The sequence below is a fragment of the Abramis brama genome (assembly GCF_963993115.1).
Source record: "Abramis brama genome assembly, chromosome: 25".
NCBI classification, from domain to species: Eukaryota; Metazoa; Chordata; class Actinopteri; order Cypriniformes; family Leuciscidae; genus Abramis; species Abramis brama.
In genome coordinates this window covers 16,769,061-16,785,810 of record NC_139987.1, presented here as the reverse complement: position 1 = coordinate 16,785,810, position 16,750 = coordinate 16,769,061, and the positions used below count along the sequence as shown (strand labels likewise).

Genomic DNA, 16,750 nt, shown 5'->3' with positions numbered 1-16,750 from the left:
CGCCGGCGATACCGTCGACCTCAGGGGGTTAACTTCACAATGCAAATCTCCATTGAGGCCATTTATGAAAGACTAGCGTAGTGATTGTGACATCATAATGTGATTGTGACATCATAACAGGTACATTAAGGTATGACTGCTCACATTTACACCTCAACTCTCATTCGCCATCTTTGTCATTATAATCCTTTATGACTTTTTCTTCTGTGGAGCAAAAAAGAATATACAGTTGTCAACATCTGAGGTGGATTAAAAAAGTTCATCAAAGTTGTCCTAAGACAAGAACGGGTATTGTTCAAAATTCATGTATAACTTTGATGAAAGGTTTTGATCCGCTTCAAATGTGATGCGATCTGGGAAAACCAGTCGGATGTCGCGCCGGTACGTTTTCAGTAAGGTCTAAAAATAGGTTGAATTGGGTTTTCATTAAATTATTATTCTATAACATCTTGTCTATCATCTCTGAATATATCTTGGCAAAATTCACTAGTTTAGTGCAGAAAAATAGCATATTTAGCTAATATAACATCTAGAATAAAGGCATATCAATGCGCATTTCCTGCCAGTCCTGTGTAAACTGCAAGTTTTTTTTATTTATTTTTTTTATCCAACGTTATCGTGTCTGAAGTAGCTGCTCGCTTAAAAGATCTCGCTCGCCTCTCAATCGTCCAATTTCAAAACGGTTTTCGCAGGATGAATTTTGAGTTCAAAAGCTTTCGAATGATACCTAATCTATGATGATTACTAAAATATGTGATATGAAAAAAGGCAATAAAAAAAGATCGCAAATCGTCGCGATAGGAGGACGTGACAGTTAATTAAACCTGTTTTTCTCAAAATTCCGTTCCTGAAAATCATAGCGATCAGCCGACTTCAGATTACCATAACTTTTATTACCGACAAATGATGAAAGAAATAAAAATAGGTAAAATTTCAGCATGTGATGGGTTTTCCCAGATCGCATCACAAATGTTGACTACTATATTTTGACAAATGTTTTGTCTATGTAATGGAAGTCCAAAATAACATTAAAACAATATATATTTTTATGTATTTTCCACAGTAGAAAGAAAGTTATACAGGTTTGGAACAACAGTAAATTATGACAGAATTTTCTTTCTTTTCTTTTTTTTTTGAGTGAACTGTCCCTGTAATATCCATTTAATCCAATAAAACATTAGAATAGCTGATTTTTGATTAAGTTCTGTGGGCATTGATGAGATATGGGCACATAGTGCCAGCTCTCTGCATAGAGATCATCTTTCTCCATCGTGGCACATTTCCATGAGCCAGGTGGTGGGCGGGAGACAGGGATGAGGGGTCTGCTGCCAGCCATAGAGCTTGTCTGGTTCACAGGTTTTGGGGGGTTGGAAGAGATGGGTATATATAGAGAGAAAGGGAGGTAGAAAGATAAATAGAAAGGAGAAGGAGGGAACCCATATGCCAGGCATGTTGATCTGCCACCAGCAGGCAGCATGTCGAACATTAGCAGGGCACAGATCTTCGGTCAAACGCGAGATGTTCTGGTGAGAATAAACAGGCTGTTGGCTTGGTGTGCGGGGGAGGGACCGAATTCCCAGAGAGTGTTTTAACAGCCTGTTTATATATGCTGCTTTTGAAGGCGGTATTTATGGTTGAGGTGATGAGTTATGTAGGCACAGTTACATTACTCAGTTGATGAAGCCGGAGCTGGGATGATTTACAGTGACAGAATCCTCACACTTTAAATGATAGATGAAAGGGAATGGAACTATGTTGGTTCATCTGTGGTTTATTACTTTTTAAATGATGCTCTGTATTTGCTGTCGCCCCTCTTTATACTTTTGCATGGCTCATAAGGGCTTATGGGTAAACATCAGCCATTTGGAGCATCTAATGAAAGTTGTTTGGGGGGTGTCAGGTCTGGTTTCCCGGGAAACAGGTGAAGACAGAAGAACAGCTGTCCTATGGAATGTTGGGAATGAACAGGTGAAAGGAAGATGCTCTTGTTCTCTGTTTTGATTGGCCGTGATAGGTGGGAAACTTTTTCCACTTATGGGGAGAGTTCCAAAAACCTGTTGTACTGCAAAAACACAGGTCAGCAAGTGTGTGTGTACATATACAAGTAGGTATGTATGTGCGTGTGTGTGTATATATATATATAAATGATATATATATATCATTTTTCGGATCAGAGTTTTTTTCTGATCCGAAAAATGATCCGATCCGTGGCTCAAAAACCGTAAATGATCCGAACTGTGTGAATTTTGTGATCCGTTTCACCACTGATATACATACACACATATATATACATAAGTAAGGAAGAAAGTCTGAATTTGGCCATTCTGCTGAAGGAATGGTTTTCTTATGGGTCACACTGTACCTCTAGGGTTTAAGCTGGAGACAGATAAGCCTATTTATGTGAAGCCCCTCAGTCCAGGACAAAACTAAAGTAATAGTGGCTTATGTTCAGCTGGGCATGCTGTCCCCCTCTGGGCCGCCTGCCCTCTGTGCTATTAACCTTATTGTCTTGGATCTAGAATCTGTGTGTGGGTGCTGAAGGGAGGCCCAGAGCAGTCCAGACTTTGAAACTCCTCAATATAAATTGATTATGAAACCAGCAGAAAAGAGCATTGTAAAAGAGCATTGTAAAGCTTTTTAATTAAATTTGAGCAGCCTTTTACTGTAGCTCTAATGCACCGACACACCCTGATGCAGCTATAAAAACTGCATGAATCAGATTTCTGTGATCCGTCTTCCCGTTTCATCATGACTCAGAAGGCCATTTCAGTCCCGCAAAGCTGCTGAAACTTCAACCAGACTTTGATGAGGTACATCGACAAAGTAGATTTATTATTCCAAAGCCTCCGTTGTAAATATGTGAGCTATTAATCTCCCTGAATTTTCCAAAGTACTGAAGAGAAGAGGTGCCAAGTTTCAAATGCATTTTTCGCCTGTCTTCGCTAATTCTAGCAAATGCACATTAACCAGCAAAGCCGACCCGGTCTGTCCAGACGGGAATGTGGCTGCGTGTGTGTCCGTGCAGCAATAATGAGATCACTTAGCCTGTAGAACTCCAGGGGTCAGGGAGACTGCTGACAGGGTGGGGTCACTCGGACACGGGGCGACACTGGCCTTCTGGCTATTTAACTCGCACACTACCAAATGAATTAATTAAAGCCAGCCACGAGTAACACAGATCAGACATGTGAATACATGGTCACCTTGAATGAAGCAAGAGGGAGGAAGGGAGAGAGATATGCAGTACAGATAGTCATAAAAAACTGCTGGGGGATAGGGAGATATGTAAAGAGAGGGAAATGTAATAGGAAAACAAGAGAAAGAGAGAGAGTGTTTTGCTGAATGAGCAACAGGTGGTGCGAGGAGGAGTTTAGACTAAACCCCCAATCAATTTGATAAGCAGCGGTGCATCTGTGTGCTTTTGTATAGTCAGAGCTATGACCAGAGCAGGCAGGACACCAGGAACAATACAGCCCAACTCTGGCACCCTAGGGATCCACCATCCACTTTCAATAGTTGCTCTCAACAACTCTCATTTGTGTCTCTCTGTAGCTGCACTACAGTTTACTAATAGAAGAGTTTTTTTATTTATTTTTACATATGTTTGAATGTTGTTAGATACATCTTAACAAATCTTATTAATAATATTAGTAATAATAATAGTTATTACTAATATGATTCTTATTATTGTATAAGCACAATATATATGTGTGTGTGTATAATTTACTAAAACTATTATTATTAATATTAATAATTACAATATTATTTTAATATTATTAAAATAATAATTATTAATACTGTTATTAATTTATTATTATAATCACAATAAATCATTCTTCTTCCAAGCAATATAGTTCATAATTAAAATAATGGTTTCTTTAATATAGAATTTGTGGTCACATGTATACATTTACCTGTGCATGCACGGCTCAAACAGAATGCAGCTCATTCCAATCAGATGTTAGAGTCTGAACTTTCCGGTTTATAACATTTTATTTGAACTTTTGCTTACTCAAATACCTCATGAAACAATTGTTTCACACTGTGTTTGAGGTTAAATGAACCTGTAATCATTGTTGTTGACTTTGGGAGAGTCTGACCACCATAGGGACTGTTTAATTGCATCTATTCATTTTCTTAACTGAGATCATAAAATTGTAATTGTGCATTTTACTGGCTACTAAATTGCAAGGTTAGTTTAAGGGCTTTCCTGTAGGACGGCATATTTTTTTTAAATGCCCATTTTCCGGGTCTGAACTTGACCCTTATTTTTAAAACACCTCTGATGTTATTACTGTAGAGTGGGAAGACAACATTAAGCTTAAAATGAAGTTAGTAAGCCTGTTAAGTGTCGTGATTGATGGGAACCGGTCGTTGCGAATGCTAAACAATTTTTCCTTCCACCGCATATGTGGCTGTACAATCCGTATACCCTGAGAGTTTGTGCAGGCCCTGGGATGATTGATTGCTTCTCTCTCGTTGGCATTGCCAGCTGGCATCAGAGGGATGGGAGAGAGCAATGGGCCAGGATATTGGTCTGTGTTTAGAATGTAGGAGAGCATAGAGACACACACACCCACCACAAGCAAACGCAATTCTTCCTTAAGCTGTTACTTTTCCATTGGCCTTTAATTAACATCCTTTTTTACTTGTTTCTCCCTTCTTTTACTGGTTTCGGTCCCTTATAGAAACACAAATCTGGCCCAGTTCTTTTCCTGTACATTTTTTAATTCAAGGTCATTTGAACAAGAACTGATCACATAAAGATTCCAGAATAAAAGATGACAGTTCAATTTCATCAAGCAATGTCAACCAATCAAATTTTCCAGCCAATCTAATCAAACTCGGAGACGATGCACATCTCAGCCTGCACACGTTTGTGACGTCTCTTTCAAAAGCGTATAATGCTATTCCTAGCTCCTTTTAGCAGATGGGCTCACCTTGAAGGATCAGAGGATTTGGGATGAACAAGAATCCCTCCCCAAACCCCTGCGAGGAAAGGCTTCAACGTCAAGCCTTATCCCGAGACCTGTCCCGCTGATATGCACTGACGCATCACGCAGAGCGCTCTCCGAATCTGACTGCTCCGCTGAGTTTGAGCCCTGTCTCCTCTCATGATTTTAGTACCACGTGTGGTGTGGTAAAATAGCACTGTAGCACCTCGTAGGCTCATACTCGATTCGATTTCTGCAGTCTATTGAGAATCCATTACATAAGTAAAATCTTTTCTGGTGGCACATTGATTATTTCACACATTGTTATCATGATTGTTGAACTCCATTTACAAGCTCTCTGCTTTTTGTGTACAACAGCATGAAAGCTTTTTGATGCAGGTTTTGTGACGTTTAACTCCTTCAAAAGCGACATCAAGTCCACATTTGTGTTTTCGCTGTGTATTGCGTTAGTTAATATTTTGTTTTATGCACACTTCTGTATAAAGTACCTGTCCTAAAATCAATCATTTTTTCGAAGCAACTTTCCTGCCTCTAGCAATCCCCTGGCAAAAATTGCCTGTTAACCAAATAAAAAAGATTTTTTTCCCAGAGCTTCCAACAACAGCTGCAATATTACAGGTTTTACATAAATATACATGTACATATCTTACATATATATTTATGTGTATATATGTGTGTGTATAAACATTTATTAGAGATGCATTTATGTATCGGCCAATAATCTATATCAGCCGATAAAAACGTATTTTCACTATCAGCCATCGGCCGATGTTCAGGTCCGGTTATATCAATCAAAAGGGGGTGGAAAAATGTTTTCAGACTGCAATTCATACTGTGTGTGAATTGAAAATCTCTATTGTGTTAAATTTAGAGCAAGTTAACATGAAATAATGCATTAACAGTTACAAAATAGTGACATCTATTTGACCCTATGAATCACCCGTCGTTCAAGCCAGGGTTGCCAGGTCCGTAGTTTTTTGATTTTTGTTGATTTTATTACATATGATAAGAAACAAAGTCTCAGCTTTCAAATTCTGTCGTGGCGTCGTGGCAGATTGCTATAGCACCTTAGTTTAAGCGGCAGTGCGGAGCGCGAGTCGTCTCTTCAACTGTAATGCAAGTTATAGCACGAAAAAACATGCATGAGAATCAGAAGGTATGTTGAAAGTTACCATACAATTTACAACTTGTTTGAGTTTGTAAGTGTGACAGTGACAATCACACAAGTCAAACATGCAAAATATATAATAAATAATTCTTTGTGCTGGTTTGTTTTGGACAGTTAGTTATTTCAGTTTACTCAGATGGCTATGGATCACTATGGGGGGGGGGACATTTCATTAAGAGAAAGGGGGGTGATGATGGACAAAGACAGAGTTCAGTCCCATCCTCTCATTAAGCTCGAAAAGTGCAGACCATCACTAGATTAAAGTAATCCTCTTTCTTTCCAAAGACCATGTCTCTATTAGCCTCCACCGTTGTCGGCCACACGCGCCGGATTAGACCACATCACTAATGGACTTATTGTTGTCGGTATCTGCATACAAAAAGACCAGCTATGGGGGGGCCTGGGGCTGTCCTCCTAGATGTGCCATCAATAAAGAGTTCCTCCCCTCCCTCATCCTCTTATCTCCTCTACTTTTGTTCTCCACTCAGGCGTTTTGTGGGCCAGCGTTATGTCCAGCAGCGCAGGAGCGGGTAACGGTTTACACACGCAACGCACCCAAGCACTGAATAATGATGAGTTTACAGTAGGGTGAATGTGTTAGACAGTCAGCCACCCACAGAGCAGCTGTTTCCCCCCCCAAAAAAACACTTGAAGTTGTTTAGTAGCTTCTGTTGTCGCGAAATGCTTCATAATACAATGAAATTGGGACATAAGCGAGGTTATGCAAATGGTTTGGAGCTGACCTCTTATTAGGCATCAAAGATGAGAAAATTCGAGGCTTGTCTGATTTAGTTTAGATAATTTATTCTGATAAAAAAGTTTTGATCTGCAAATTAATGCTAACAAATGTATTGTCAAAGAGCTGAAACGGCCGAGACGAAGCGTTATTGTGTCTGGTGGAGAATCAGAACACCTCTATTAAAGTCTAGATTCCATCACAACAACATAGTGATGTAAGCAACTGAAACTTACCCTTAATGCATTGTTAATGTGACTGACAGGCTAAAACTGGTAAGCTTGTGGTGGAGAGGATAGCTCACCCTAAATATGAAAATTAATTTGTTCACCCTCATTTCCAAATGTTCCAAATCTTTCTTCTGGAACACAGATATTTTGAACATGGTCTGGTTTTTTGTTTTCTTTAAGAATTATTTCTATAGGATTATAGTATTTATTAATATTTTGAATTTATTTGTATATTTTCATTGTTAACTTTAGTTTTAGTATCTATTTAAATAATTTTAAAAAGTAGTATTCGTATAATATAGCTTTACTTGATTTTATTTTAGTTTTAGTAACTTTAGTACTTCAACTTCAGTTAGTTCTCAAGGTGTATCATTTCAGTTTTTCATCTAATATTTATATTTAATTTTATTTGAGCTTATTTCAATTATTTTTTGTTAACAATAACAAAAGAAGGAAAGAAAGGCATATAGGTTTGGAATGATATTGAGGGCGAGTAAATTTTTATTTTTAGGTGAACTATCCCTTGAAGGATTTGTTAGGAAAGAGGTGAACATGTTTGTGTTTTGTGTGTGTGTCTGTGGTTTATCCTGAGTGGCAGGCCGTCACATGCTGGGAAAGGTGTGAAGATTAACCTCCCATCTAGCTTTAGACCAGAGAGCCTGCGATTAACTTGAGGATAGAGCTGAGTCTTGGGAATGGACTTCCTCGGGCTTAGACACAAACACACTCTAAAACAGAGACTATTCTTACAGAAACATTTCGCGAATCTTTATGCAGTGCGAGTGCACATTTGAATTGAGCCTCTCTGATGACGTCTCTTCGTCCTCTGTTTAAAAGCACCTCTCTGTCATTTAAATGAGGCTGGCGTTCCCTGATGCAGCTCGCATGGGCCGCTCCAGGCAGCTGCTGGTGGGACAGTGATTAACAGTGAATGGGGTTGAGGTTAGAGTCGATTCCTCTGGCTCTGTGCCTCTGGATCCTACTGTTGGTCAAACGCCCCCTTCCTCCTCCTCCTCCTTTTCGGGATAATGACACCCACCTCCTGCACTGCACATGCGGCCTTGCCCATAAAGAATACTCATTTATAACTTCAATTTGTCGCCCTGACATGGCGAGGGGTAAGAGGTTTCGGGGAAGACCAGACGGGCCTGTTTATGGGCAGTTAAGAGCCTTGAAATGATGTACCTCGGCAGCACGTCTCATACATCTCTCCGTCTCTCATTCACTCCGTCCCTCATATAGAATGCATATCATTTCATCAGGCTGGAGAGGGGTGCTGGGGAGCGCTTTTGGGTCATAAAAAGATGAAATATCACTGTTATTTCTCCAGTCTTCACCGTGTCTGCCACCGCAACTAAGGGTTTACGAGCGTTGTAAAGATGACTTGTGTCTCAGAACATGTAGCCCAAGGATTGCATTGGTACAAATATTTATTTATTTACTTTTTTTTATTTCTTTCTTTCTTTCTTTCTTTCTTGTTTATGTATTTACTTACAAGTTACTTATTTATTTACTTGTTTTTGTATGTTTTTATAGCAGATATTATAAATATTTATTTAGTTATTTGTTTCTTTGCAAACATTGCAATTGCTGTTTATTTTTTATAAATGTATATACATATATTTACTTGTTAAAAAAATAAAAAACAAATAAATGCTTTATTTTTTTGTTTTATTTACATATTATTTGCTTGAATGTTTATTTATATAGTTGTTTTTTTGCTGATCCTATTTGATATAGATGTATTTTTTAAAACTACTTTAAAATTGAAACTGCACAAAATTGTTCATTTTCACTTGTATTGTTTGTCCTGTGACGGTACCTGAATATTAACACCAGCCTGGTGGTTCAGAGCCTTTCTCACACATGGAGGAAATTATTTTTCATGCATAGTCACCACATCAGTGCATCCAGATGCTTTTCATCAATCAGCTGTGAAAGAGAGAGACGAAGAGAGCGAGGGATCCCAGCTGTTGTGTTCTAACAGGACTCAGGTGATGGTTAAGCAGCAGAGACAGCATCTAAATGAACGTCGAGACGAAGACAAACACGCACATGCTAATGCCGCTGCAAACAAAAGCCGTAAAATAAACCGAAAAAAGTGAGTGTGGCGTACAAGCAGCGTTGATTTCCCACTGTCCCCAAGGCAATATCAGTCTGGGCTTCTGCCCTGAGCCCGCACCGGGCTCATTACGTCTGGAGAGGCCTCTTTGATCCTATCGGGGTTTGGGATGATGAAACGTTGAAGGCAGCAGATCGCTGTGTGTGTGCGTAGAATAGTATGTATTAGTGTGTGGTGGAGGGGATGTTAGCTGGTGGGGGTTGAAAAGAGGGACAGATGTCCAAGCTGCACGTGCCTCAAGCGTCATATCCAACCCCCCAACTCCCCTGTTACCTCTCCACCCCTCTTCGCTTCTGTCCCACCACCCCCCGACTTCTGTCAGGAGCTGGCCCAGCCCGTGGGTCCATCGACTGCAACAGATGTGTTCGGCACTGTGCCATACTGATGCTAACCTGACTGCAGAAGACCTCTGAAATCCAACCTCTTCCAAGCTGCTGTGGCATTTCATAGCCAGAAGATATGAAACCTGATCTAGATCCTCTTATCCTCTGAAGAGCCATTGATGGCAGAGAAGATTAGAGTTGAAATTCCTCAAAATGTCACAAGTTCTTTGAGTTCTTTTGCTTGCAGTTGTGGGCCAGGCTGATGTATTGTTTCCAGCCATAACTGACTTCAGGGCAGAGGTTTAGCCGCATCTATCCAGAGATTTGGAGGAAGATATTGAGATGTCCTTTCATGTGGGCCAAAGACAGGTGTATTCAAGAGATGTACTCTTTCTCAAAGCTGCTGTAATTGTGTTGACTCCACAAGGGAACTCTTAGTGGCGGCCGCAAATCACTACAGAGAACAGAAGAGAATCACTCATACACCCAGACAGCTCAAGAGAAACCGCTTAAGCATCTCGCTATAACATTTTTGCCAATGTTTTGCTGCACATGAGGGCATATTTCATGTGAGGACATATTTTTTTGCGAATATGTTTGCGTATTACTACAATTTTCTGTAAAAAATCTCTAAATTGTATGCACCAAATGCGTTTCGACTTCTCTATACACTACCAATCAAATGTTTGGGGTCAGAATTATTTTTTTGTTGAAAGAAATTAATACTATTATTCAGGATTAAAGTGATCAAACATGATATTGAAAACATTTGCATTGTTACAAGAGATTTCTATTTCAAATAAATGCATATATTCATATATTCATCAAGGATTCCTGAATAAATGTATCACGGTTTCCACAAAAATGTAGCACATCAGCATATTTAAATGATTTCTGGAAAATCATGTAACACTGAAGAGTGGAGTAAAGACTGCTGAAAAATCAGATTTATTGAATTTTTTTATTGTACAGTATTTATTTATTCATTTTCTTAATTATATATTTACATTGTTTTTGTTTGTTCTTGTTCAGCTTTTGCTGTTACATTATAATTTAAAATATATTCATATAGAACAGTTATTTTGAATTTCAATAATATATCACATTATAACTGTTTTACTGTATTTTTGATTTAATAAATGCATCCGTTGTGAGCATAAGACACTTCTTTCAAAAACTGTCCCTGAGGCCTTTTTTAGTGGTGGTGGGTGTCCGTATAAGTGGAAGTTTTTTTCCCTTTTCCTGCCTCAGGTCTGCCCTGGTCAGGGGTGGTCTGTTGTGGATAATTGGACGTCCAGGGGGCTGGAGGACAAATGTGACCATTTAAAGAAGATGAGAGAGTTGAGGAACCAGCGGACAGGCCTAAAGCTCCCCATATGTCCACACACGCAGATAATGATTAGCATTAAACCTCATCAGTCAGATAAATCAATAGCCTGACGGTCAGCTACCACCTGTTCATCTGATTGTGCATGCTAAGCTTGCATAGCTCGGATTTTAAGCAATGGTGGGATATTAATTAAATAGTAAGAAATCTAAACATGTAAGATGCATCATTGGGCACCTGTACATCCCCAAATCAAATTCACATTGGAGGGAGCGGTGCAGATTTTTAATATCAAGGCACATGGATTAGAGCTTATAAAACTGATATTGACACGGTTCATGATTTCCTGACCCGAATTTAATAAGATTAATACCTCACAACGATCATGCGCAGAGATTACATCCCATGTCTGCGCCGATGAAGCCGTCTTCAGCATGTGTTTGTCTATTTGTATGTCTGAGCGTGTGACAGATCACTTCATGCAGAGAGGACATATTGACAGATGACCAGCTCAAATACCGAAAGCGCCTCTGCGAACATAAACCTTTCATCGCTGAGAGAGAGCCATTTGTCATTTGAATATTAGATTTTATTCATGAGTGATCGTAAAGCATGCAAGCTTTCAGAGGACAAAGTAACATGCTTTTGAGTGCCTGATCACGCTTGACGATAAACCTTTTCATTAGGTGTGAATGACTGTGGATGCATTTGCGTGTTTAGTCTAAACTTCTATTTAGAAAGCTGACAAAAGTATCAAACACCGTAAAAACAACCATGTTTAGAGCTGTCAAACTACTTTAAATGCACATTTTAGCAATGCAAACTGGTTGTAATGCTGAAAAAGACCTCAAACAGACCACCGGAGGACCCGTCTCGACTTTTTGAATTGATTTCGTAAAGCCTTTCACCTGCCGCTCAGTGACTCAAACAAACAGACTCATTACTGTATAGACAGCTGCATTGGTTGCAAGTGAAAGCCCCCAGCAGAGTCATATGCTGGTGGTTTTAAGGGATACCTTACAATGTCAGAGACCCGACTTTAAAATTAATGAAGGACCGGGGATGAAGAATTGATTTTTTCGAGGGGAAAGGTTGCGAGTCGGGGGATTCATTAGCCATGCCCCACAGAATGCAGCTATAGTGGCAGCCGAGGGAGGTAATTGAAGTGGACTGCGGGTAGGATTACACAGACTTTGTTTTCAGAGGAGATAGAAAGATGGAGAGAAGTAGAAAGAAGGGGGTTTCCCCCCGAGGTCGACTAAGGGGTTAAAGGTCATAGTCTTAATCCTTCATCCCTAGGGTTTATGGGTAATTGGCAGTCTAATCAGGGTTTATAGAAGCTCTCTTGGTCAGAGCTGACCCAGGACTAGTTTAAAATTATACCCTTTCCCACCTGTTAGAGTCATTTGTAACTTATCTTAAGGTGTTGATTGTCAAGATAGGAACAGCAGAAGAAGATGCTTAGTTTTTATTGGCTTAGCAAGCACCTTTAATAATTATAGAATTATAGACTTCTTGACGATTTCTTGTTTACCGGAAGCCGTATTTGCAGCAAGAACGGGAAAATCCAGGAGAACTTAATTTTCCCTCAGATTGGAGGGCGCCTCTCTCTGGATCTGTTGTTGGCTTGACAGGGCAACATTAGATTTCCATAAGCCCACGGGACTGTACTGTTCAATTCTGTTTATATGCGTGTGAGTGCATGTGTGTTGAAATTAATTAGTTGAAAGCTCACATACAGTGTGTTTCAGGAGCGGTTCACAAGGTTAATTAAAGCTGCAGGTAGGGCCAGGGATTCAAGCTTGCCCAAATAGATTTGACTAACACTCAGCACCCTGCTGGCTGAAATCTTGTCAAGCCATTTAAGACTTGTTTTGAAACATTACTGCTGTTGTTGTAACATCTAATTAAGCAATAAGCCACGAATGGAGTTATTTTACCATGGTTAGAGTAAAATAAGGGTATATCTAATACAATAATTTTATATATATATATATATATATATATATATATGTATTGTAAATTATATATACTCTCATTTTACTCTGACCATGGAAAAATAAAATACTGGTATGTTTGATATTAAATATGAATTCAATTAATACTGAATTCAACTGGTGTTTGATCACATTGGCTGTTGTTTTGTTGCCATCAGAGAAAAAATTCCAAATTGTGAGCAAATCTTTAAATAGTTCACTAAAATGTAATCGACACAACTAGCTTTAGTTTTTCACTATTTTAAAATGCGACATCAGTAGACATCCAATTATACTCATGTTTGTCAAGCAGGAATGCCTCCATTATTCACCATGGCATCCTCATGAAGTGTAATGTATACTCAAGCTTGATGCCACTCCATCGCATACATTTGAAGGGTAGGAAATTAAAACGGCAGCAGCTGACAGACATCCATTAGAGGTGCGATGAGGGGCGCCCCAAATAGCTAACGCTAATATCTGCCTGTTCTGTTGTCCTGCTTTGGATTCATCAACAATACATTAATTCACACATGCTCGGAGAGCTTCATTCATCAAACCGAACTCTCCCGCCCTGTCGTAATGACATTGTAGCGACATTAACGCAGTAATTTAGACGTAATGGCTGTACATTATCCATCCTAAAGTCAAAGCATACACACTGATTCACTTACTCTCACATAAACACATCCTATGCACCAATTATATATTACCCATAATTAATAGTCAGAAATTTAATTCCTGCTGTTGTCAGGCTGTTTTTTTAATCCATCTGTGGCTTTTCAGTCTGTTTCGGCTATAATAAATCTTGCATTATATCGATCCATAGCACCTCTAAAGATTTGTGACTCTAATCTCGAGGACCCGCCGCAGTTCCTCTGCTCATCAAGAGGTATTAGAGACCTTGAGATAGCATCAAACTCTCACTGACACGCTCGCGGTGCTGAAGGACAGCCAGTGTCCCCAAGCTGCAAACCTTGACTGTGGCGCCGTCGATCTATTATGTGCATGACAATGATATATTTTTTGCAGATATGACTAATGTCTTGCATTTAAGAGCACACTCATACGCATTTATCTTGAATGCTAATGTATAATGGGGTAATTTGAAGGACAGGGGGACTTAAAAAGTGTTGTTTAATCTATATAAATGTTATTTATGTTGACTTCAGTGGCTTTAAGTGTTTCAAAGTGATTATTGTGAATTATTTTTGCAGATATAAACTGCTTTTCAATGAATTCACACATGCTGAAGCTCTACTAAACCCACTAGTGCTGTCTGGAATTGAGAGCAATATGGAGTTTTGAGAGGATTATCGATGCCAGCACTTGAACTGTTTTAATATGCAACATTTTTACCCTATCATCGCTCTAGTCTCTATACTGAATTAATCATCGTTAGGGTTTGATGTGCATATTATGATGTCAAAGCTCAACCTCCGCAGCGTCAGAAATCTGCCTTAATATTAAGAAGTGTTCAAAACGTTAGTGTAACACTTCTGATATGTCAGTTTTAGCTGAAACAAAAAAAGTTCTCTCAGCTCTCAAACTTTTTTGATTGCGTGACTTTAAGGAGACGTGTGAGTGGTCAGGGTGAGAGAGAGCATGAACGAGATGGATGGGAAGAGTGAGAAATGAGTGCCTTTGGACTGTTATAGACCTGTGTCAATTCGGTTGGATTACAGAATTTGGAAAGGTTCATGTCAGTCAAGAGAAAAGGACAGATTTAGAAAGGAAGCAGATAGGAGATACATTGTCTGAGAGAAAGCAAATTATGCAGTTGGGATAGAGATTCTTATTTGGGAAAGTGCGTTTACAAAAACTAAGACCAGTTACCTGTATATCCTAGACTAGAGTTAATCTGAAATAAGAAACTGTCTATTAGAAAGGAACTCTTTCAAAACAAAAGTGTACATCTGGGATAGATTCTGCATAAAACATTTCCATTAAAAAATGCTTTGCATTTCTATTGGCCTTGAGCACCCTTGGATAAATGGGCTGAGTTGTCAGTTAATGTACTTGATAGGTTTTTGTATACCCTTAAATGGAGATGGGCGTGTTTTATGATAATTACCATCTACTAGCACATGCTCCCCTCATTTATAATAATTCATCAACAAGGAATGAGAACAAATGTCTCCTGTTGTGAAGCTGTTGTGAAAATTTTACACAAGAACTGTTTCTGTGTGAATAAGCAGCAAGCAAATTATTTGTGAATGGGAAAAGGAAAGGTGAAATTGCTGTTATATCAAGATTTTGCAAGCAGAATTTCTTCAGGCACTATTTAGTGTCTGCTGCCTGTTTCAGTGTTTGAGTTCAGGCTGTTCCCTTTGGCTAAAGGAACTTTAAAATTCCCTCTATCACGCCTTTACGACTAAAACAGGGTGCTATTTCAGTGGATTTATTTGCTGTCTGAGCTCTGGATATTGTGTTCTGAGTGAGAGAGCTATAGTTTGGTTCACTTTTGGATCTCATCCAGCGCAATATCGGAAGACTTCCACTTCATACACTCTATCTGAACGAATACCTTTCGCTCTGGGGCACATACACCAATTGGAAACGTGCAGTTGATAGAGCACTGTCCAGATTAAAGTATTGGCAGTGCCGGCACTATGAAATCAGATAAATGGCAATAAAATGGAAATCCAGATTGAGGAGGGAACTGATATCATCAGCCCCAAAGGTGCAGGAAGGTCGATTGAAGGATATTTGTGCTTGTGTAACCCCATTTGTGTTTAAATGTGCTTTGTTTGTGTTTTGTACACAATTTCATTTTTGTGTCAGTTATATTTTTCTTTTTGTGACATTTTTTTTGTCAGTATCAGTAACAAAAAAAATTGTGGTTTTGCCTGTGTCTAACTGATTTAATTATTCATAGTCATGTGTTAGAGGAAACAATGCATTATTTATTAGGCCGACATGGACAGTGAGCAAATTAAGACCAGAGGGAGAGGGGGAACAGGACAACATTGCAAACAAATTAAACCAGAAAAAACTAAGAAAGTGATTTCATAGCAATAAACTAATATCCCAAAATGCTGCTGCATAGCACAACAAGTGCAGCTGTTTGTGGAGTCATTATATTTGTTGTGGTCGTTTATATATGATTATTTTCATCTTTTCTCCGTTTCTTCAGTTCTCCGGGATGATTTCCGACAGACCCCCAGTGACGTGGTGGTGGCAGCAGGAGAGCCGGCAGTGATGGAGTGCATCCCTCCTCGAGGCCATCCAGAACCCACTATCTCCTGGAAGAGGAACAACGTGAAAGTGAACGACAAGGACGAGAGGATTACGGTGAATGTTCTCTTTCTTTCTTTCTTTCTTTCTTTCTTTCTTTCTTTCTTTCTTACAGCACAACTGTTTTCAGCATTGATGATAATAAGAAATGTTTCTTGAGCAGCAAATCAGCATATTAAAATGATTTCTGAAGGATCATGTGAATCCTATCCTATTGCTGCAGAAAATTCAGCTTTGACATCACAGGATTAAATTACTTTTTAAAATATATTCAAATAGAAAACAGTTATTTTAAGTTGTATTAATATTTTACATTATTACTGTTTTACTGTATTTTTGATCAAATAAAGGCAGCCTTTGGTGAGCATTAGGGCTGCCTTCAACTAAAGGTTTTTCTAGTCGACTAGTAGTCGTTCAGTCAACTAATCGCGTGTTTATATTAATAATCTATGAATCATAATAATGAGCCTTTAATTGCCTATATAATACATTGCCTTATACTCAAATACTCAAACACACGCATAAAGCTTGCCACAGCGCACCGTCAAACTTAATGATAATGAATTGGTAGACTGTCAAAACATTTTAATAATTTATTGATAATGTTTTCTGTTTTCAGCTGCAGAGATTAAGTCGACAAGGCTGACTCGTCATCTCCGCAGTTGTGGACGCGCCT

General features: G+C 39.0%; 1 protein-coding gene across 6 annotated transcripts in view; it reads left to right on the top strand.

Moving 5' to 3' along the window:
- The window catches only part of robo3 (roundabout, axon guidance receptor, homolog 3), a gene marked incomplete at its 5' end in the record, with an annotated part of 146,644 nt that overhangs the window by 91,192 nt on the left and 38,702 nt on the right, over positions 1-16,750 (top strand). For all 6 annotated transcript variants that reach the window (XM_084103858.1, XM_084103857.1, XM_084103856.1 and 3 more), the window contains one exon: positions 15,974-16,131. In XM_084103858.1, coding sequence (XP_083959984.1) covers positions 15,974-16,131 — 158 coding nt within the window. The remainder of the gene's footprint in view (positions 1-15,973; positions 16,132-16,750) is intronic.